The 22,462-nt window shown below is 43.3% G+C and overlaps 1 protein-coding gene across 1 annotated transcript; it reads left to right on the forward strand.

Moving 5' to 3' along the window:
- The first annotated feature begins 18,446 nt into the window (after positions 1 to 18,446).
- LOC139381817 (mRNA decay activator protein ZFP36L2-A-like) lies at positions 18,447 to 21,820 on the forward strand. The gene is made up of 2 exons (XM_071125596.1): positions 18,447 to 18,781; positions 19,037 to 21,820. Exons 1-2 carry the CDS (start codon positions 18,695 to 18,697, stop codon positions 20,210 to 20,212), a joined length of 1,263 nt encoding a protein of 420 aa, XP_070981697.1. The 5' UTR covers positions 18,447 to 18,694; the 3' UTR covers positions 20,213 to 21,820.
- The last annotated feature ends 642 nt before the right edge of the window (positions 21,821 to 22,462 follow it).

Below are 22,462 nucleotides of genomic sequence, written 5' to 3' on the forward strand. Positions count from 1 at the left end.
CTGTCAGCGTAGTGTCCAGAGCATGGAGGCGCTACCAGGAGACAGGCCAGTACATCAGGAGACGTGGAGGAGGCCGTAGGAGGGCAACAACCCAGCAGCAGGACCGCTACCTCTGCCTTTGTGCAAGGAGGAGCAGGAGGAGCACTGCCAGAGCCTTGCCAAATGACCTCCAGCAGGCCACAAATGTGCATGTGTCTGCTCAAACGGTCAGAAACAGACTCCATGAGGGTGGTATGAGGGCCCGACGTCCACAGGTGGGGGTTGTGCTTACAGCCCAACACCGTGCAGGACGTTTGGCATTTGCCAGAGAACACCAAGATTGGCAAATTCGCCACTGGCGCCCTGTGCTCTTCACAGATGACAGCAGGTTTACACTGAGCACATGTGACAGTCTGGAGACGCCGTGGAGAACGTTCTGCTGCCTGCAACATCCTCCAGCATGACCGGTTTGGCGGTGGGTCAGTCATGGTGTGGGGTGGCATTTCTTTGGGGGCCGCACAGCCCTCCATGTGCTCGCCAGAGGTAGCCTGACTGCCATTAGGTACCGAGATGAGATCCTCAGACCTCTTGTGAGACCATATGCTGGTGCGGTTGGCACTGGGTTCCTCCTAATGCAAGACAATGCTAGACCTCATGTGGCTGGAGTGTGTCAGCAGTTCCTTCAAGAGGAAGGCATTGATGCTATGGACTGCCCCACCCGTTCCCCAGACCTGAATCCAATTGAGCACATCTGGGACATCATGTCTCGCTCCATCCACCAATGCCACGTTGCACCACAGACTGTCCAGGAGTTGGCGGATGCTTTAGTCCAGGTCTGGGAGGAGATCCCTCAGGAGACCATCCGCCACCTCATCAGGAGCATGCCCAGGCGTTGTAGGGAGGTCATACAGTCACACACTACTGAGCCTCATTTGGACTTGTTTTAAGGACATTACATCAAAGTTGGATCAGCCTGTAGTGTGGTTTTCCACTTTAATTTTGAGTGTGACTCCAAATCCAGACCTCCATGGGTTGATAAATTTGATTTGCATTGATAATTTTTGTGTGATTTTGTTGTCAGCACATTCAACTATGTAAATAAAAAAGTATTTAATAAGAATATTTCATTCATTCAGATCTAGGATGTGTTATTTTAGTGTTCCCTTTATTTTTTTGAACAGTGTATATAAATATTTTTTTTATTGTTTGGACATAGGCTGCCTGAAAAAAACACAAGCGGCCTGCCCGAGAGTATTCTATCCAGAAAAATACTCTACTTTCTCTTATCCCATCACCCTAAGATTCCATTAACCTGAACTTCTCCCAGTCCAGCCTGGAAGTCATTGGTGTATAGATGTACAACCATTGTTAAGTAAGCAAGTCACACTCTGTTCCAGCTGTATGTTATGGGGACAGAGGTAAATGTAAGGAGGGGAGATACAGTACCAGAACTGTGGATGTTCACTTTATGTGAACTTACAGGAGTTGTTTGCAAAGTATTTTACAATGCCCAAACTGCATTCACTTGTTAGCCTAGGTGTGGATACTTCAAATGAGCTCTGTTTTGGACTGCCCTTTGAACTGTTTCTACCTGGGGCAAAAGACTCACTCTAGGGCTGGGCGATATGGCCTAAAAACAATATCTAGATTTTTTTTCAAACTTATGACCAGATATATAGAAAATATATATTGTTTATACATAAACAGTACCAGTAAAAAGTTTTAGAACACTTACTCATCCAAGGCGTTTTCTTTATTTGTACTATTTTCCACATTGTAGAATAATAGTGAAGACATCAAAACTATGAAATAACAGATATGGAATCATGTAGTAACCAAAAAAAGTGTTAAACAAATCTAAATATATTTTATATATGAGATTCTTCAAAGTAGCCACCATTTGCTTGTCGACAGCTTTGCACACTCTTGACATTCTCTCAACCAGCTTCATGAGGTAGCCACCTAGAATGCGTTTAAATTAACAGGTATGGCTTGTTAAAAGTTCATTTGTGGAATATCTATCCTTCTTAATGTCTTTGAGCCAATCAGTTGTTGTGACAAGGTAGGGTTGGTATACAAAAGATAGCCCTATTTGGTAAAAGTCCAAGTCCATATTATGGCAGGAACAGCTCAAATAAGCAAAAAGAAATGACAGACCATCATTACTTTAAGACATGAAGGTCAGTCAACCTGGAAAATTTCAAGAACTTTGAAAGGTTCTTCAAGTGCAGTCGCAAAAACTATCAAGCTCTATGATGAAACTGTAAGTTCATTAGAGTTACCAGCCTCCTAAATTGCAGCCCAAATAAATGCTTCACAGAGGTCAAGTAATAGACACATTTCAACATCAACTGGTTAGAGGAGACTCCGTGAGTCAGGCCTTCATGGTCGAATTGCTGCAAAGAAACCACTACTAAAGGACACCAATAAGAAGAAGAGACTTGCTTGGGCCAAGAAACACGAGCAATGGACATTAGACCGGTGGAAATCTGTCCTTTTGGTCTGATGAGTACAAATTTGAGATTTTTGGTTCCAACCGCCATGTCTCTGTGAGATGCACAGTAGATGAACGGATGATCTCTGCATGTGTGGTTCCCACCTTGATGCATGGAGGTGTGGTGGTGTGGGGTTGCCTTTGCTGGTGACACTGTTGGTGACTTATTTACAATTCAAGGCACACAGCATTCTGCAGCGATACGCCATCCCATCTGGTTTGTGCTTAGTGTGACTATAATTTTTTTTTCAACAGGACAATTACCCAAAACACACCTCCCAGGCTGTGTAAGGGCTATTAGACCAAGAAGGACAGTGATGGAGTACTGCATCAAATTACCTGGCCTCCACAATTACCTGGGATGAGTTGGACCGCAGAGTGAAGGAAAAGCAGCCAACAAGTGCTCAGCATATGTGGGAACTCCTTCAAGACTGTTGAAAAAACATTCCAGGTGAAGCTGGTTGAGAGAATGCCAAGAGTGTGAAAGGTTGCTGTCATCAAGGAAAAGGGTGGATACTTTGAAAGATCTCCAATATATATTGATTTGTTTAACACTTTTTTTAGTTACTACATGATTCCATATGTGTTATTTCCACGTTTTTATGTCTTCACTATTATTCTATAATTTAACAATGTAAAAAATAAAGAAAAAACTTTGAGTAGGTGTTTCCAAACTTTTGACTGGTACTGGAACTTTAAGAGTGATCTCAAAATGGCCACCGGTAATGGTACCCTGTCCTCCATTGAAACCCTGCTGCCAAAACAGCCCTAAGCCGTCTGTGATTTATGTACAGGCATTAATGGAAAGGTGGGAGTACAGTAGGTGAGGCGTAGCCTCCCTCCTTTTCTCTCTCCGTCCGTCTATGAAAGAACCCACATACCTGTGGCTGTGAGGCCGTCACTCCTGTATTCAGAGATAGAACCGTGGATGAAGGAGATAGATTTACCCAGCAGTCTCACTTCACTCTAGGCCCCATGTTAGTTGCCCAACTGCCCAGCACCTGGCGACAGTTGTGGAGAGCTGGCCGACTGTGTGTCTGTGTGTGTAGGGGCCCCAATACACACACCACTGTATTAACAATGAGTGAATGAGAGTGGAGAGTAAGGATTGGATTACAAAGACTTTCCTCTCAGGAAAAATACACACAATCTGTGTGAGCAGGATCCCTTTTCCTTTTGTGGAGGCTTTTCAAGGTTAGGATTAGAGTTGTGTAACAGACGGTTGGGTTCCTGCCATAGTCTCCATGTGGTGTAATGGCATGTTAGCTCTGTTTTACACACATCTTAATTGAATGGTGTTGTGTAGTAGGGGTCCATTTTATTTGTGCGGTGTGTTACTGCAGCTTTGAGGTGTGTGTGTGTGTGTGTGTGTTGTACTGTGCTGCCCTGATCCTGGCCTCTAGACTGGTGGTACATGCTGTCTACCATGCTCTGCTGTAACATAAATGTGTGTGTGTTTGTGTCTCTCTGATCAGGGTGTGGGTGCAGTAGTGTGTCTGGGGCCAGGGGCGCAACTTTTCTTTCAGAAGTGAGGGGGGACATAACCGGGCGGGGGGGTCCTCCACCATAATTTTTTGGGGCATCTAAAGCCCATTTCTTGCATTTCTACACCATCCAATATGACCCATGGCCCTTCTAGACATCTTTATTTAGAACAACAAAAAATAACATTCATCAAGCTAGGTACGAGATCATTATTAAATATGTTGAGTGGTTGATAAGACTGAACTCGATCAAATGTAATTCAAAAACCTTTATTGTGTTGCACCTTTAACCAATAGCTGAACAAATGAAAAAGTCTTTATAAAATAAAGTAGAACTACTTTTGATTCTTTTAAGACATCCTCTGTCAAATTTAAGTCAAACTGCCCAGCCAGCCCAAGCTGCCTGCACGCCCGACACCATCCAGTCTAGTCAGTAACTCAACTCTCTGTCAACACTATTTCCTTCCCAACTTCTTTTTTTCCCCCTTAGGGAAAGGTTTGGAAACAAAAGTACAGGCCTAATAGTACTGTAAAGCTCATTTTACTTGCACACAATATAGCTGGGTCATTCGTCCTGCCCCTAGGTGTCCACCACCCTGCAGTGCCCCAACCTAACACACCCCACTCCGCTTTAGGATCTTAGTGAAACGTTCATTATTGGTTTTGGGTGTGTTAGGCCAAGGCCAGAGTGACAACCCACAGGACGGCAGTGCCCCTGGCCCAGGACTGTGCAGCCCAGCAGCTAGGGATTGCCTAAATGGGTATCGCCCCTGACTTGGGCAGGTTTTCAATACAAAAGCTGAAGAACTTACTCACATCCAGGTACTTTCTGCTGGAGTTGTAGGAAAATTCATGGGAAACAGAAAGGAAAAAAGGGTTTCAATACAGACTCCACATAAGTGTATTCCACATAAGGCATCCAGACCTTATGAAAATTGACTAGCATAACCTTAATATTGTAATAAATCAACTTCCTAGTTACATACCTTGACATTTCTGCCATCCATTGTGACACTGTTGGAGGATTACCAACCTTCCAATTAATTGCAATGCATTTCTTAGCCAATATAAATGCTTGGTTACACAGTCTCTTCTGATGGAAGTCTCCACTATCAACATTTCCAAGAAAACAAAAACAAGGAGAAGGAAAATTCAAAATTCAGCCAGCCTTCACAAAGACCGTGACATAGGCCAATACAGTGCATTCGGAATGTATTCAGACCCTTTAACTTTTTCCACATTTTGTTACATCACTGCCTTAATCTAAAATGAAGATTGAAATGTTTTTGTTTCCTCTTCAATCTACACACAATACCCCATAGTGACAAAGCAAAAACAGTTTTTGACATTATTGCAAATAATAAAAAACTGAAATATTACATTTTGTAAGTATTCAGACCCTTTACTCAGTACTTTGTTGAAGCACGATTTGGCAGAGATTACAGCCTCGAGTCTTCTTGGGTATGACGCTACAAGCTTGGCACACCTGTATTTGGGAGTTTCTCCCATTCTTCTCTGCAGATCCTCTCAAGCTCTGTCAGGTTGGATGGGGAGCGTCGCTGTACAACTATTTTCAGGTCTCTCCAGAGATGTTCAAGTCGGGGCTCTGGCTGGGCCACTCAAGGACATTCAGAGACTTGTCCCGAAGCCATTCCTGCATTGTCTTGGCTGTGTGCTTAGGGTCCTTGTCCTGTTGGAAGGTGAACCTTCGCCCCAGTCTGAGGTCCTGCTACTTAAAAATATCCTCACAGCATGATGCTGACAGGTTTGGTGACAGGTTTCCTTCAGACATAACACTTGGCATTCAGGCCAAAGAGTTCAACCTTGGTTTCATAAGACCAGCAAATCTTGTTTCTCATAGTCCAAGTCCTTTAGGTGCCAATTGGCAAACTCCAAGCGGGCTTTCATTTGCCTTTTACTGAGGAGTGGCTTCCATCTGGCCACTCTACCATAAAGGCTCTGTCAGAGTGACCATCGGGTTCTTGGTCACCTCCCTGACCAAGGTCATTCTTCCCTGATTGCCCAGTTTGGCCGGGCGGCCAGTTCTAGGAAGAGTCTTGGTGGTTCCAAACTTTTTCCATTTAAGAATGATGGAGGCCTCTGTGTTCTTGGGGACCTTCGATGCTGCAGAATATTTTTGGTACCCTTCCCCAGACCTGTGCCTCTACACAATCCTGTCTCGGAGCTCTACGGACAATTAATTTGACCTGATGGCTTGGTTTTTGCTCTGACATCAACTGTGGGACCTTGGGATATAGACAGGTGTGTGCCGACTTTACCACAGGTGGACTCCAGTCAAATTGTAGAAACATCTCAAGGATGATGAATGGAAACAGGATGCACCTGAGCTCAATTTCTAGTCTCATAGCAAAGGGTCTGAAGACTTATTTAAGTAAGGTATTTCTGTTTTGTATTTTTTATAAGTTATCAAACATGTCTAAAAACCTGTTTTTGCTTTGTCATTGTGGGGTATTGTGTGTAGATTTATGAGGAAAATGTTTTATTTAATCAATTTTAGAATAAGGCTATAATGTAACAAAATGTGGAAAAAGTCAAGGGGTCTGAATACTTTCTGAATGCACTGTCTGTCCCCTTTTTTGTCTTTTACATCTCCAGCAGAGGAATGACATTTCTGAGTACATGTTATTCAGTTTCACTGGGATATGGTACGTTCTGTGGGTGGTCTTCAACTGTAGTAATTTATGTCTGAGATTATATGAACATGACTGGGAATTCAAACATGTACCCATTCATCATCAATATCTTATACCAGGTCTTCCTCACATTTGAGTTTTTTCATGTTGTGTCATCGGGAAAATGCAGTCTTTAAAGCACCTGGCTTGTCCAGTGTTTGCTGCACAGAGAGAGAAAGTGTTGATTCTGCACTAATTCACCTCAGGTCTGTCACAGACTTGTCTTTCATGGCTGCCTGACCCTGCCGAGAGACCTGTCGACATATGTTATGCTTACATGAAGCATGACAAAGAATAACTTGGTGTACAGTATATTTATACATTTATTTTATCCAAGAATAGAATCAATGGTTCAACAATTAAAATTCCCATTATTCCCAGATCCCAGACTGTAGCTTTACGCTTAAACTGCTGTACTATAGCTACTATATGGCTCCCCATCAAGTCAAGATGTAACTTTGTATCATTCACTGATATTGTTAATATACTGTAAAATTCACCTGAGCTCCGTAGACTGGTCTTCCCTGGCTGTCTGACCCTGCTGGGACACCGGTCACCATTTGATCCTGTTAAGACATGGTGAGCCTAATGTTGTGTTCTGACTGACTGTGCACCATGACAGTGAAGCCCGCAGAGCTATTTATTAGCTACTGTGTCCGTGTGAAAAGTAAGGAATTAGCCTGGGAAACTGACAGATCAATAAGGTTACATTATTACAATGACTGATAATGAAAACTCGCATTGCACAGGGAAAAAAAAAACGTCTGAATATCGGCCTTCAATCATTTGGCCACTGGTTTCATCTTTTGTTTCAGGTCTAGTGTGATTGAGGCAACAAAAAAAAATTGCATGCTAAATATTTTGAGAGAGAGCTGGACAAAAGTTGGCTAGCTCTCTCTCTAACGGTACATCAACTGCTGAAAGCTAGCCAAGTTAATTTACTTCTTTTGAAACAGGACAAAACAAAGGCTACAAAACATCTCCATACAAACAACCGCCATTAGATAATAATAATATAGTAATAATAGCCACCTCATATCTGACAGATAGCTGGAGGCTAGAGCTGAACTGGCTGTGGTAGCTACTAGCTAGCTAATTCGCCTCAGTCGAGAGGGTATGAAACAGTAGCTAGCTAACTGTGACGGAGAAGTCAGTCACTGGCCGCGGGCACCATTTGGTAAGCGAACGCGCCCACACACACTCACTCATCTCCCCCTCCCTGCTCCGTTTTCAGATAAATTAACTTGTGTGTTGACCCACATTGCTAACTTAGGGATCTCGCTTCATACATCACACACATTATTCTTACCTCCCTTCAGTAACAGTTTGCTATGGTATAAGGAATATACAGAAAAGCTTTCGTTTTTAAACGTGCCGCTTTCAAAAAGAACAAGAATACAATTCGTTGTCTATAGGCCTAGAGTAATCTCAATCACAGCTTTATGATAGATAAATATATCCAGTTGCGAAGACAGTAGACTGATTCTATCCAGCCAATGATTTATAACCAAAATTACTATGGCAAGGCACCCTGTTCCTCATTAGTCGACTGTCACTTTGCTCTGTCATGTGCGCAGACACAAGACAGACACACACAAACCTGTTCCATGCTGAAGCACCATCAAAGGAATTGAGAAAATATTTTCCTGCACTTAGCCTCTGTCCAGGCTTTCAACAACTATATTTTGTCATGATTCATCCAGTTGGAGCATGCAAGTAAAGAAATCATTTTAAAAAATGGGTTGGCCAATAGGGGGCGATACTATCATATATCACAACGTTTTATGAGTACATACTCACGATGACACAAGTTGACATCGCCCAACCCTAGTGGATATGATGTAAATACTTAGATAGGTTACGGGGTAACTTTATATTATCTATGTTTTTCTATTGCCGTCTCTGCCACAGTGCCAAGCGTATACCCGTGTTGGAGGTGGGGAGGGCCACTGACGTAGTTTCTCGCTAGGATTGGGGAGTGTTCCTGGAATGAGGGGGTGCTAAATCTAGTTTGGCAGGGGGTTACCCTAGGGCTGGATATAATTTGAGTTGTGTGTGTGTGTGTGTGTGTGTGTGTGTGTGTGTGTGTGTGGCTAGGAAGCTTTTGATCTTTGTTTTCCAAAATAATTTTGTGACTCAGGTCTTGGGACATTGATGGACTCTCAAACTAACACACACACGGAAATATTAAGAGTGTGACTTTCTCTCCTCAAGAAACACCCTTCCTCTATTTTCCCAGCTTCTTCTCCCGGTGAAAACACAGGAACCACCCTTATTTTCCCTGCGTCTGCCTCCACTGATAGCATCACCTCATTGCTCTCTAATCTAAAGAACATCCGTGTCTATACATCCATGTGTACGTTGGGGCAGAGCAGGGGCAGATACCATGTCAGTTCACCATCAGATATGATAGAACCAGATGACTTAAACTAAGATACTTTTTCTACAACAGGATGGGAATACAATGAACATAATTGCTGTGTGTGTGTGTACGCACGTCCCTGTCTTTTTCTCCCTACTCACCACACTCGTCATTGCCTGAGAGTTCAACCCTGATGTGGGGGCGTCCAGAATTCTTAATGGACTACAGATCGTACGTTGGTCTGCTGTCCAAAGGGACACAGTGTATTGGTCGTCCTATTTGAAGTGATTTGTATGTTTTGATATTGACAGCAACAGAGTTGTCCAGGGCACGTTTACGACCTGAAGTAGCAGGCTAAAGTAGTGGAGGTGTTTATCCATGGCCATGTAATGACAGCTCTCTGCCTCTGATATGGAAGTGAATCAGTGATGTCTATTGGGGTGTCCTCTTCACCTCAGGAGTTATCTTCAACCTCTACTTCATATCCACCGACTCCTTATTTCAACATAGGAGTGGTGTGTGGAGGGAGAGGGAAGAGTGCTTGAGTTAAGTACAGTTGGGTGTACTTAAAATGTTGTATAGTAGATAGTCCATTGACTTGGAAAGTGTGTTATATTTTCAATGACCAATTAAACCCAATTAAACCCAAAGAGCACCATATATCCAATAGATCCCCCCCAAATGACTCTGCTGTTTAGGTTGAAGTCAAAACCTCTTCACCTCACCACCCCTTAACACTTTCACATGCTCAGACAGAGATGGGACAATGGTCTACATAATGTGATTAGAGGGACACGACTCTACTGGGCTCCCAAGTGGCGCAGCGGTCTATCGCACTGCATCTCAGTGCTAGAGGTGTCACAGCCCGGGATCGAACCTGGGTCTGTAGTATCACAACCAGCCATGATCGTGAGTCCCATAGGGCCCAGCATCGTCCGGGTTAGGGGAGGGTTTGGCCGGGGTGTAAAATAGGAATTTGTAAAAAATAAAAAAATAAAATACTGGGTTGGAGGGAAAGGAAAGATGGGGACAGGGGGCTACTTGATCTGGGTTACCAACATGATTATGGCTGTTTTAAGGGCAGATTTTTCAGACAAACTCCATACAAAACATAGAGGACAAAGGACAAGAGTCCTTTTGTAATTGAGTCCTAACCACATGACCTGACCAGAAAACACTCCCCATACCCCTAGTAATATTAATTATGTAAGTTAATTATGGTAATTATGACTGTGAATGTTATTAAAGTACACATGTTGTTACACAAGTACACAAGTCGGAGGTTTACATACACCTTAGCCAAAAACATTTAAACTCAGTTTTTCACAATTCTTGACATTTAATCCTAGTAAAAATTCCCTGTTTTAGGTCAGTTAGGATCACCACTTTATTTTAAGAATGTGAAATGTCAGAATAATAGTAGAGAAAATGATTTATTTCAGCTTTTATTTCTTTCATCCCATTCCCAGTGGGTCAGAAGTTTACATACACTTAATTAGTATTTGGTAGCATTGCCTTTTAAATTGTTTAACTTGGGTCAAACGTTTCAGGTAGCCTTCCACAGGCTTCCCACAATAAGTTGGTTGAATTTTGACCCATTCCTCTTGACAGAGCTGGTGTAACTGAGTCAGGTTTGTAGGCCTCCTTGCTCGCTCACACTTTTTCAGTTCTGCCCACAAATTCTCTATAGGATTGAGGTCAGGGCTTTGTGATGGCCACTCCAATACCTTGACTTTGTTGTCCTTAAGCCATTTTGGAGGACCCATTTGCGACTAAGCTTTAACTTCCTGACTGATGTCTTGAGATGTTGCTTCAATATATCAACAACATTTTCCTGCCTCGTGATGCCATCTATTTTGTGAAGTGCACCAAACTCTCTTGCAGCAAAGCACCCCCACAACATAATGCTGCCACCCCCGTGCTTCACGGTTGGGATGGTGTTCTTCGGCTTGCAAGCCTCCCCCTTTTTCCTCCTAACATAACAATGGTCATTATGGCCTAACAGTTCTATTTTTGTTTCATCAGACCAGAGGACATTTCTCCAAAAAGTACCACCTTTGTCCCCATGTGCAGTTGCAAACCGTAGTCTGGGTTTTTTATGGCAGTTTTGGAGCAGTGACTTCTTCCTTGCTGAGCTGCCTTTCAGGTTATGTCGATTATAGGACTCGTTTTACTGTGGAAATAGATACTTTTGTACCTGTTTCCTCCAGCATCTTCACAAGGTCCTTTACCGTTGTTCTGGGATTGATGGTCACTTTTCACACCAATGTACGTTCATCTCTAGGAGACAGAACGGTTCTCCTTCCTGAGCGGTGTGACGGCTGCGTGGTCCCATGGTGTTTATACTTGCATACTATTGTTTGTACAGATGAACGTGGTACCTTCAGGCATTTGGAAATTGCTCCCAAGGATGAACCAGACTTGTGGAGGTATATAGTTATTTATTCTGAGGTCTTGGCTGATTTCTTTTGATTTTCCCATGATGTCAAGCAAAGAGGCACTGAGTTTTGAGGTAGGCCTTGAAATACATGCACAGGTAAACCTCTAATTGACTCAAACGATGTCAAATAGCCTATTAGAAGCTTCTAAAGCCATGACATCATTTAAACTTTTCCAAGCTGTTTAAAGGCACAGTCAACTTAGTGTATGTAAATGTCTGACCCACTGGAATTGTGATACAGTGAATTATAAGTGAAATAATCTGTCTGTAAACAATTGTTGGAAAAATCACTTGTGTCAAGCACAAAGTAGATGTCCTAACCGACTTGCCAAAACTATAGTTTCTTAACAAGACATTTGTGGAGGGGTTGAAAAGCGACTTTTAATGACTCCCACCTAAGTGTGTGTATGCTTCCGAATTCAACTGTACCTGTTAGCTCAGTGGCATTGACCTGTCAACTTCCTAGTTCAGATGTGAAGTGTGATTCTCTGCAGACTGAATAGCATCAAAAGTAGTGGACTTATAGGCAGGTTGGCTGGCAACATAAATATTTGTCATTTAGCAGATGCTCTTATCCAGAGCGACTGAGAGTAGTAAGTGCATACATTTTCATACTGTTCCCCCGTGAGAATCGAACCGACAACCCTGGCATTGCAAGCGCCGAGCTCTACCAGCTGAGCCACACGGGATCACGTCACGGACATCCTGAAATGATGCGTCCGCATCAATGTGGCCTCGCTTTGTTCTGATTCGGAACGGTCACATAGCTAGCAACAATGACAAGAAGCAGCCATGTGGGGAATCGGAGGTGGCTCGTTTCAGCCAGTTTTATCTTGTTAGCGAGCTAACCAACAACTAACAATGTATTTGCAAGACAGGTGCTCATTGTGCAAATGTGTTTGTTTTCTATAAACCTGGGGAGACTAAATAAAGTTGACATGTTGTCAACAATCTAAACCAACCCCGTCAGTTTTGTTGCTAAACAACCAACCCGTCTATGGGATTTTCTGACCTGTCTGTTTATCTAGGCCATTCTCAATGAACCGTCAACCATCATTTGTCAATGAACCGTCACTGAATCCACAATGTCTCAGCCCATGTCAATATTAACTTTGATATTATGTAATGTGTGTGTGTGCTTCTCTGTCCATTCATTTACAGTAAATCAAAGGGCAGGATGATCGGAGGATATCCTGATGTAGCAAAAGATCGTTCACTTATAAACCAGGTTAGTCCTGTTTTAACTGGGGATCATCCAATCGTTAAACCTGGGTTGGTAGTGTATGAATGTAGCATGCAACTAAAAGTCTCCTTTTGGCATGGAATCCCCTATCCGTCAGAGCCGAGGCCCAGATTAGTATGCTAACAATGACTGAAGAAAAAGCATATAGAGAAAGTGATCCTCTGTAAAAAAATCACAAGAGCTAAAATCACTCCTCAGTGTTAGTTCCTCTAGTCTAGTCTGGAGATGGACAGCTAGAGTCCCACCAGGGCCCAAGCTTTGGCATAAAAACGTTGGCAGAGGCTGAAGGAGAGGTTACTGTAGCTGTTCCTGGTCTAAATACAGTCTTTGTGGCTCCCTCTGGAGAATGACCTAGGTGGCCATTGACAGCTGCCATTTATTGAAGGTTGACTTCACTTTAACCTTCCTGAACCAGCTTTTATATGTTTATGATTACAGATTTTTTTGTGATAGTTGTTATTGAGTACTACAGTATAGGCTATTGGTATCAGAAGCTAAAGCCTTGATCTCACACTCTGGTTCTTGCGGAGCCATAACAGGAAGTTGGGGCTGTAAAGTGTGTTTTCATTTGACACCCCTCTCTCTCACACTCTCTCACACTCTCTCACACTCTCTCTCTCACACACACACACACACACACACACACACACACACACACACACACACACACACACACACACACACACACACACACACACACACACACACACACACACACACACACACTCCTCACGTGTGAACCAAGATTTTAACCATTTGAATCCCAGCACTCAAAACAGATTTGTTTCTCTGAGCTGTGGAGAGAGAAAGGTTAAGCAGAGCAGGGCCTTATTAAAAAGGCAGGTGGAGGGCAGGGGCTGGTGTGGTCCCCAGGTTAGGGGCTCAGGTGAGGTAAAACTGGCAATAGAGGTACTGCGGCCCCATATCCCTCTGATGTGGGTAACTGAGCAGAGGTGGCTGAACACACAGCATGATGGCACCAGGGGGAGAGGGAGGGAGGTCCACCAATCTCTCTTATTTCACCACTATCATTACAGCCCGCCTCCCCCAAAATCCTCCTCTGTCATTGGGACACCCAACACCCGCCAGCTGCAGAAGCTAAGTCCTAGATTTGCCGAACACCGAAAGCTCCCTCCTCTCTCTTTCCTTACTTAAAAAGTGTTTTAATTAGTTCCAGCCCAAGACTCCCACCACATATTGATTTCGGGAATTAAGCGTCCTCCTTTCCCGTCATAAGCTGTCTCCGTGTCATAACGAAACGCCCTTCATATGTACGGCACAGAGCTTACTGGCTGCGAAATGATACAGAAATGAAGCGGATGAGACAAATTCACCCCAAAATACCTATGACGTGACAGAAGGGCAGGACTTGGAACAGGCTTCACTTGGCTTCTGCAGTTATTTATTGGATGATGTCATTGATCTTCGCTGAAATGCAGCTGTAGCTCATACAATCGCCTACAGTACCTTTCCTCATGTCATGGCCGAGTGAATACGTTTTAGCTGAGCAGGTTTATGAGATCCATAATCGTAGGAGTCCTTTTACTTTTGTAGAGTGCCTACTCCTGGATTACTCTCCACTCCTGTCCTGTTCCTTTACTATCCACCCTGTTCCAACAGGCTCACTATGTGCCAGCGGTAATAGTAGTAGTAGTAGTAGAACAGTCACCCCCTCGCCAGCCCCATTCACCAATAGGAAGATGTTGGCACCGGCCTGTCATCTCTCCGATTTTTTACATTTTCAGATTAACACTGTTACTCACATAAACGACACTCTTACACACACACACACACACACACACACACACACAGTAATAGCAGGGGAAAGACGATCCACTGAGAGGAGTGGATGTTGTGTACTGTAAGCCGAGGAGCGACGAGGGGAAATTGCGTTAGTGAAGTGTGAAACCTCCCGAAAGTCCATAGATTAAAGAGCGGCTAGAGTTCCCTATTATGTCTTAACGTTTAGGGCTGGTTGTGTTTTGAAGCATGCTGGCCTGAGTCCAGCGGTAAAGCCGGTCTCTTCCCCTCTGGGATGAATGGCTGGGGTGACATCAGAGCCGGGCCAACCCAGAGAGGGGCGGCACAGCCCTTTGGTTCGAGAGAGGAACATGCCACTCTGGCTCGACCCACTAAATCTCTGATAATACTGTACAATCAACAACGTCTTAGGTTCGGAGTGGGTTTCCCTGAATCTCAAGAACTTGGTTTTACACCCCCTCTTAGAAGGGAAAACCAATCCTCCTTAATGGCCAGGATTTCCAGCACGGCAGTAGGAGTGGGGTTGGGATGCTGTCTGGGGATGTTGATGGGGTTAAGTGCCTCCCCCCATGGTGGTAGTGTTTTAACTGCTATGTCAGAATAACTTTTGAAGTCCCTTGTGTTATCTCCGGGTATCAACTGTACAGGGCATGGTCATGGGATAACAACACAAAAAATATACACACACACACACCGTTTCAGAGAGCTTTGAAGTCGATACATGGACAACTGGAGTCGTTCAGTCTAGGGCCTGTTGCTATATGAGTGTTAATCCTGTCATGTCCTCTCGCCACCTCAGGTGTCTTTCCTCTCACTCATACACACACGGTTGAGCTGGGAAAGAGTGTGTGTGTGTGTGTGTGTGTGTGTGTGTGTGTGTGTGTGTGTGTCCTTCCTTACTAGGTCGGTTGCCTGATGTGGCTGTTTCTTGCTCCTGCTCTCCTTCGCCATCTCCCGGCAGCCACTCTGTCAGGGTGAGGATGCCCATCGGCACCTGCCCCCACAGCTGGCACAGCAACCCTACAGCCATGTCCAGGGCCACAGGTGGGCACATAGAGACACACACCACGTCTAGGGACAGAGCCAACAACGGGAGGTTGGCTCACATACCTATTTCTACATTCTGAGGATCTAGAGAGAAAAGCGGGGTAGGAGTTAAAACCAATTCCATTTAGTCTCCTCAGGAAGTGAACTGAAATTGTAAGTGAATATAGATGGAATTGACCCCGATCCTGGAGAGACTGCAAGTATGGTTGGGAGAGCAGGGGAGTCTTTAGGGGAAACAGGCACCAGAAAGAGAAACACTGTTATAGTACAGTAACACTGATGAAGATATAATGTGGATGCTAATATAATTCATAGCACTCTGTTACCGTAAGACCCATAGAACACCAAATAAGGAGTGGGAGAGACAGAAAACGCCGTTCTCAATCTGTTGTCCGACACGGGCTCAATGTGAAGCTTATACAAAACCCATTCTTTGAAAGAACACTATAACTCGTGTACACACACACACACACACACACCTTCTGAAGAGTTGGGATTTGACTGGATAAGATGGGATGGAATGGGGTGATATCTATGCCCTTTGTCAGAGTATTTGCTTCTTCATCATCCCTCTACTACCAATATCTGAATGGCAGAAAAGCATAAAATGAACTTAATTCAATCTGATTCCTATTCATGACCCTCTTCCACCTTCCATTCTAACACATTCGTTATTGTATTCCATTCACTCTCATCACTGCTCAGGATGAGGAGGTGTTCCTGTTTGAGGAGGGAGATCTGAACCTGTGGGCCGAGCCTGTCCAGTGGATGCAGCTGCTACACAGATACCTGGGTGTCCTCTTCAAAGCCCCAGAGCTGAAGGCTCTGAACCAGAACCAGGCAGAGCTCCTCAGTCTGTCAGCCCAGGAAGATGCCATGTCCCTGGCCACCCATCAGGCTCTGGAGGGCCTCCCAGCCCTGGCCCAGTTCTCCTGCACCATAGAGCATGCCCGGCTGGCCTGCAGCAGGAGAGGCCCACACTGGCTACGGGTTTTAGACTCCCAAGAAACATTCTGAATTTAACACTTATACAAGCAATATACACATTTTTCTTGACTAAAATGGTTTGTTTTTATCAGCGACGGATGTATGGGTTTTAGAAGGGAATGTAAAGTGTTTAAGTTTTGAGTTTTGTCTGTGTTTTCCAAAGTAAAGATGCCTAATTCATGTCTCGCGATTCTTGAAATCAACCACAGGGCGGTATGTGTATGTATTTGTTTTTAATCTAATATGTATTAGCACGTTTTCCTAACCTTCGCATAGGTTTTTCTGCCTCCTTGGTTTCCTAGGTTACGTAATTAGGAGGGCAACACAATGGTCCACTGTCCTGTGTTAGCGACTGCCCAGACAGCTGGGCAGTCTTGCGCTGTAGTATGGCAATGTTCCCTGTAAAAATGATGTAATGTTCTGGAACTCTTGAACATCCCCCAATAAAAACAGCACTGTGTGATGAGTTTTTTTTTGTTTTTTTTTGGCGGATGAGGACATGTTCAAGGGATTTCTTAAAGTTTGAGGCTTGCCCATCTGTCCTTGACGTTAGACTGTCGTTTTATCATAAACACTCATTTAGGCAGAGTTACAGCCCCAGCTCTAATTTAAGGGTTTGTAGTAGTAGATTCCAACCCGTTATGTCATTTGTTTTCGGCAGTTGCTATTTGGCTTTTTTATATCCAACTCTCAGCAGCTAAACCACTCACTCAGTGGGACTATTGAATGATGCAGAAGGCAGCCGAATCGTATTACTCCTTTTAATTATTTTTTTTACTATTTCCAGATTTGGTACATTTGGAAATATAACTGGTGTCACAAAAACCTACAATTTATGGTGATACGTTTTCTACAGAATTGTAAAAAACTTCTACAAAAATATATACATATCTCCCTTGTGGGGCCCTAATATAGCCCTGCTCCTCACTGCTAATTATGCCATCTTTGTATGTGGATGTGAAGTTTTGTTGGGCTCCGTTTTCATAGTTTTCGGGTGGTGTGAGCTTTTGTTACATCACACCGTCGAATAGGCTGTTTTAAACGAATACAAGTACGTTAAGTATTTCAAATATATTTTTTGACCTCAGCAGGTGGCGCTCAAGTCAGTCATTTTGGGCTTTGCTCTTAGGGGGGCAGTGTCGCACTGCTTTTTACAGATTCACATTCCTTTAGTCAACTCAGTGCAGTATTCTGAGATTGTGTGCTGCTGAGCCACAGTGTAATAGATGGTTGAACGCTCTTCGTATAACAAGAAATAATTGGAAATAATTCCGTGCCGACTCATTATTTCACTTTTGTTCTCTATCCATGTGACTTTGTGTCATTTCAATTAGCCATCCTATATGTAAATAAACCGTGATGCACATACATTTGATTGCTGGGAGGCCAATCAACTCTATTCTTATGTCACTCCAACCCCACTTGTAACTAACCGGATTCAGTTTTACCAACCAGCTAACGTTAATTATTAAAAACCGGTACCATAAATTAGGGTTGGAGTGAAAACCTATAGGACTGTAGCTCTCCGGGAACAGGTTTGGAGAGCCCATAACTAGGACATCATTTCGTTGTGTGTGGATTATGCAATCACTAACAAACCTAAACAGAAAAAAAGATTTCACTCTGGTTTCTAAAACCATTTTCCCGACACTTGCGTTCCTACTCACGCACCTGCGAGAGAGAAGGGAGACGCAGTGTTCTCCAGTTTGTATAGTTGCTTAAACGTGTACAAAGATAAATGACTCCTACTGTACGCTATTGCTTGATTCAACAACCTGGCCCCTCATTCAAAACGGGACCAACTTTCACAAATTGCGTGATAGAATTTTGGAGAAGAACTACATTTCGAGGTGGAGTATAATAATTCGAGGCCAACCAGTGACTGGGAGACGTTCGAATACGGGGGCGTGATCCACAAAACATTGTTCCAACTTCAGAAAGCTCCACCCTCCAGCCACTGCGAAGCGTTTATATTCCTGTGCAGAGGAGAGGTATTTAGTGAAGCACTCTAGTTCAGCGCTTCTCGAGGGAAGAATCTACAACCCAATTACAAGGAACTTACTTTCCACAACTTATTTCATCTCCGCCACTGGAATTGCACATTTCGATTTTTCAAGAACTTTCAAATCGCTCTAAAAAAGAAACAGTCGTGGCACGAGCTACAACAGTTGCCTCGTGCGTTGAAGGATCCTGGTTGGTCCTCCATGAGAGATCTACTGCGACAAACATCCGAGAAAGAGATGTCTGCAACCATGTTGTCCGCTTTGTACGACATCGACATGCTTTACAAGGTAAGGTATATTTCCCCATTGTAGATGGACAGTCTTGTTCTTTTAACAGGTCTGATCGCTTGAGCATGCCTTTTCATTTTCAGTAGGCTACAACTAGCTTCGTGACCTAAGCAATAACTTGTTGCTCGCGTGAGCCCGCCATAGTTTTTCATTGTTACTAAGTTTGCACTCAGAACTTATCAGAATTTAACATGCATTTGACCAAAGCCGTGTTAGTTTAAATGCATTGCTTATGTTTGTCTTCTCTCTCAACAGCAAGATAAAACCATGAACATGAACGCTATGAATCACATCAATAGCATGCTGGATAATAAAGCGGTGGGGGCTCCAGTGACACCTACACAAAGTTCCAACAGCTTTTCTTTCACGCCGGGATTTTTCCGTAGAAACTCGACCAGCAACATGGAAGCAATGATCAACAGCAACAAGTACTCCGTCAACTCCTACAGTAATTTGAAGGAGAACACGAGCAGTAGCACTGCCATTATGAACAAGGAGAACAAGTTCCGTGACAGGGCATACAGCGAGAACAGTGACCGCAGCCTGCAGATCCTACAGCAGAAGCCGGGCTCTCAGATCAACTCCACGCGCTACAAGACCGAACTCTGCAGGCCCTTCGAGGAGAACGGAGCATGCAAATATGGAGAGAAGTGCCAGTTTGCTCACGGCTACCACGAGCTGAGAAATTTGTCTCGCCACCCCAAGTACAAAACCGAGCCCTGTCGCACTTTCCACACTATTGGCTTCTGCCCATACGGTCCCCGCTGTCATTTTATCCACAATGCTGATGAGCGCAGACCTGCTCCAATCAACGCCAACATGCAGGGGGAACCCAAGTCGGGTCGGGAGCTCTGTGGCTATGGTCAAAGGGATGTTGTTCCGCAGCAAGGTGGGCACAACCGGGACAGACCAAAGCTTCACCACAGCCAGAGTTTTTCTGGCTTTTCCAGCCACCATGGACTTGAGTCGCCACTGCTCGAGAGCCCCACATCGCGCACCCCACCACCCCCCTCTTCTTGCTCTCCCAACTATTATGAGGACATGCTGTCTCCCAACTCCATGTCTTGTGTGAACAGTGCATTCAATTTCCCTGGGCAGGACCTGAAAGCCTTACTTGCTCCCCTTGCCATGCATACTCAGAACGGCTATGCCAACAACCAGTTCAACGCCTACTACGGAAACATTCAAGCTAACGTGTGCCCCCCTTCTCCCCCTTCATACAACATGAGCCACTTGCAGTCCCTGCGCCGCCTCAACGAGTCGCCGGTGTTCGACTCCCCTCCCAGCCCGCCCGACTCCCTCTCAGACCTGGAGAGCTATGCGAGCGGGTCCCTCAGCTCTTCTGGGAGTCTCAGCGGCTCCGAGTCCCCAAGTTTGGATGCTGGGAAACGTCTGCCAATCTTCAGCAGGCTGTCGATTTCAGATGACTAAACATCCTATCATGTTATTTTCAATGGCTGAAAATGATCCTTGACATGGCATTAGTTGTTCCTTTTTGTAATGGTATAGCTGTATAAAAGTAGATATCAACAGAAGGCATTCCATCAGCGACTTATTTGAGCTGCAATTAATGGCAGTATTTTTGGTCTATCGGGCAAGCCACGCTTCCCTGGGATAGATGTGTACAAAACTTGACACTGTAAAGTGGTTTCAGATTTCCTCCATCCTGCCAAGAATATGCCTTGACACAATGTAACGTCTATTTTTCAAAGTATGTGTTCCTTTATGAACGTTTAAACTTCCATTCCAGGACTTTAATCTGTTTCACAGCACCACAACAGTGGTTTGTTGCTTAGTTTGAAAAGCACTCACGTTCGGTTTGTTTGGGGAAATCACTGATGGTTGAATCATTTTTTTTTTAGCTGTTTTGAGTGATTTACATAGCAGTGTGTAACTGGCTATGAACTATTTAACTTATTTATTATCTTGTGAAAAGTATAGGCTATACATCATTGGTAATTTGTGTCCATACTGTATTTATCAAGTATGATGAAGCAATAGATCTATATTCTTTTATGTTTAAATTATGATCGCCATTATTAATCTGCATAAAGTGGAGTGTGTTCTTTTCACAGTAATATATATTTTGTTTTTGGTTTCCATTTTGTAACTTCACTTATTTTTATTGTAAATGAGTAAAAAAGATCTTAATTTAAGAGGACATGTGATATTTATTTCATTAATTTTGTTTACGTTTATTAAAACAAGTTTGCGTGATTGCTGTTTGTTCAGAGTTTGCTTGTAAGAGCTGTGGAAGCTGTTTTTTGAGTCCCTATCTAGATGTTTCTGTAGAATGTATAAATGATGTGGTTTTGCAGACCGTCCAAACCTGAGCTAGCCTTAAGTTTTTTTTTTTTTTTAGTGATTTTTATTTTTTATATATATAGATCAGACTTCAGTGACAAAGAACCCAAGTAAATAAATTAACCAAAAAAGTATTTGTTTTCTTCTGTTTGTACGAGGTCACACTGATTCCAGCCACGTGCTAAAGAATGTAGCAATCCCTTGTGCCCCAGTATTATTGTGTAGTGCCTACGGAGTTCACCATCTTTATATGCCTTAACATTAACCAAAATAAAGTATTTTTCCTACATGTATCTTTTACACAAGTTGAATTGAATGTAGTGTTGGAGCTGAATGACTTTTGCAGGTGGTTACCACTTTTCTAAGACACCTTGGGAAGACTATACCTTATTTTTTTTTTTGTTGAAATTCCCTGTTTCTCTACACTTATTTAGATTGTTTGACTAGTCAATCTCAAAGGAAGAGAGAAAGAGAAAAAGCAGTCTTCAGAATTTTCTGGATGGGGAAGTGATTGAACGTTTGTACATAGTAGGTACAGGGGTTGCACACTGTTCCTTTTGACTACTTTATCAGAAGTAAAGCTTTTTGAATGTAATTAAAAACGGACAAAAAGACAGTTGTAGTAATTTTTGGGGGCGGGGGTAGTCGGTTCACTACAAATTGAGTGTAAGACTTAACTTTGTACTGTACATTTTTTTTTGGTAGTTCTCCCAATAAAATCATTTTGGAAAAATAGTCTTGTGCTGCTTGGTTTTATCTTTTACATAAAGAATGATGCAAGTGTGTTGGCATTTCCAGTAAGACCTTTCCCCAGTAGAGTCATTCATAGAAATTATAATTCTAAACCTATGTTTTCAACAATGCCCCCTTTCATCACTAAGGGACCGATACTGCCTCCTGAACACGCAGTGTTCAGCTCTGCTCTGCCATGTTCTTAAAGCTAGAATCCTTGGCACCCTGCCTCTGATTTGGTAAAAAGATGATGGATAGGCCTGGAGAAATGTAACCACTTAAATTCATAGATGCCTGTGGATGAAAGGACTGGCCACCTATATCAAAATTATAGTTTTGAATCTATATAGCTGTAGTGTTGGTTTACGTTTACGTTGTTCGCAAGCATTGGAGTAAAACAAATGTATATTTTGGGTTCGGATGGGGAACAAGAGTTGAACTAAACTCTTGAGGCATAAGTTATTCATGAATCAATGGGTATACATAAACCATTTATGATTCCGAAAAATGTATGTATCAACTAAGGATTCCAGCTTTAACACATTCACTAAGTGCTAAATACAAATCACCTCTTTCCCATTAACTCTCCCCCGTCATTTGAGGGAAAGACTGGAACCATTTTAGTGTGAATGCACCCCCATCTCT

This window comes from Oncorhynchus clarkii, chromosome 23 (genome assembly GCF_045791955.1).
Source record: "Oncorhynchus clarkii lewisi isolate Uvic-CL-2024 chromosome 23, UVic_Ocla_1.0, whole genome shotgun sequence".
Classification (NCBI taxonomy): domain Eukaryota; kingdom Metazoa; phylum Chordata; class Actinopteri; order Salmoniformes; family Salmonidae; genus Oncorhynchus; species Oncorhynchus clarkii.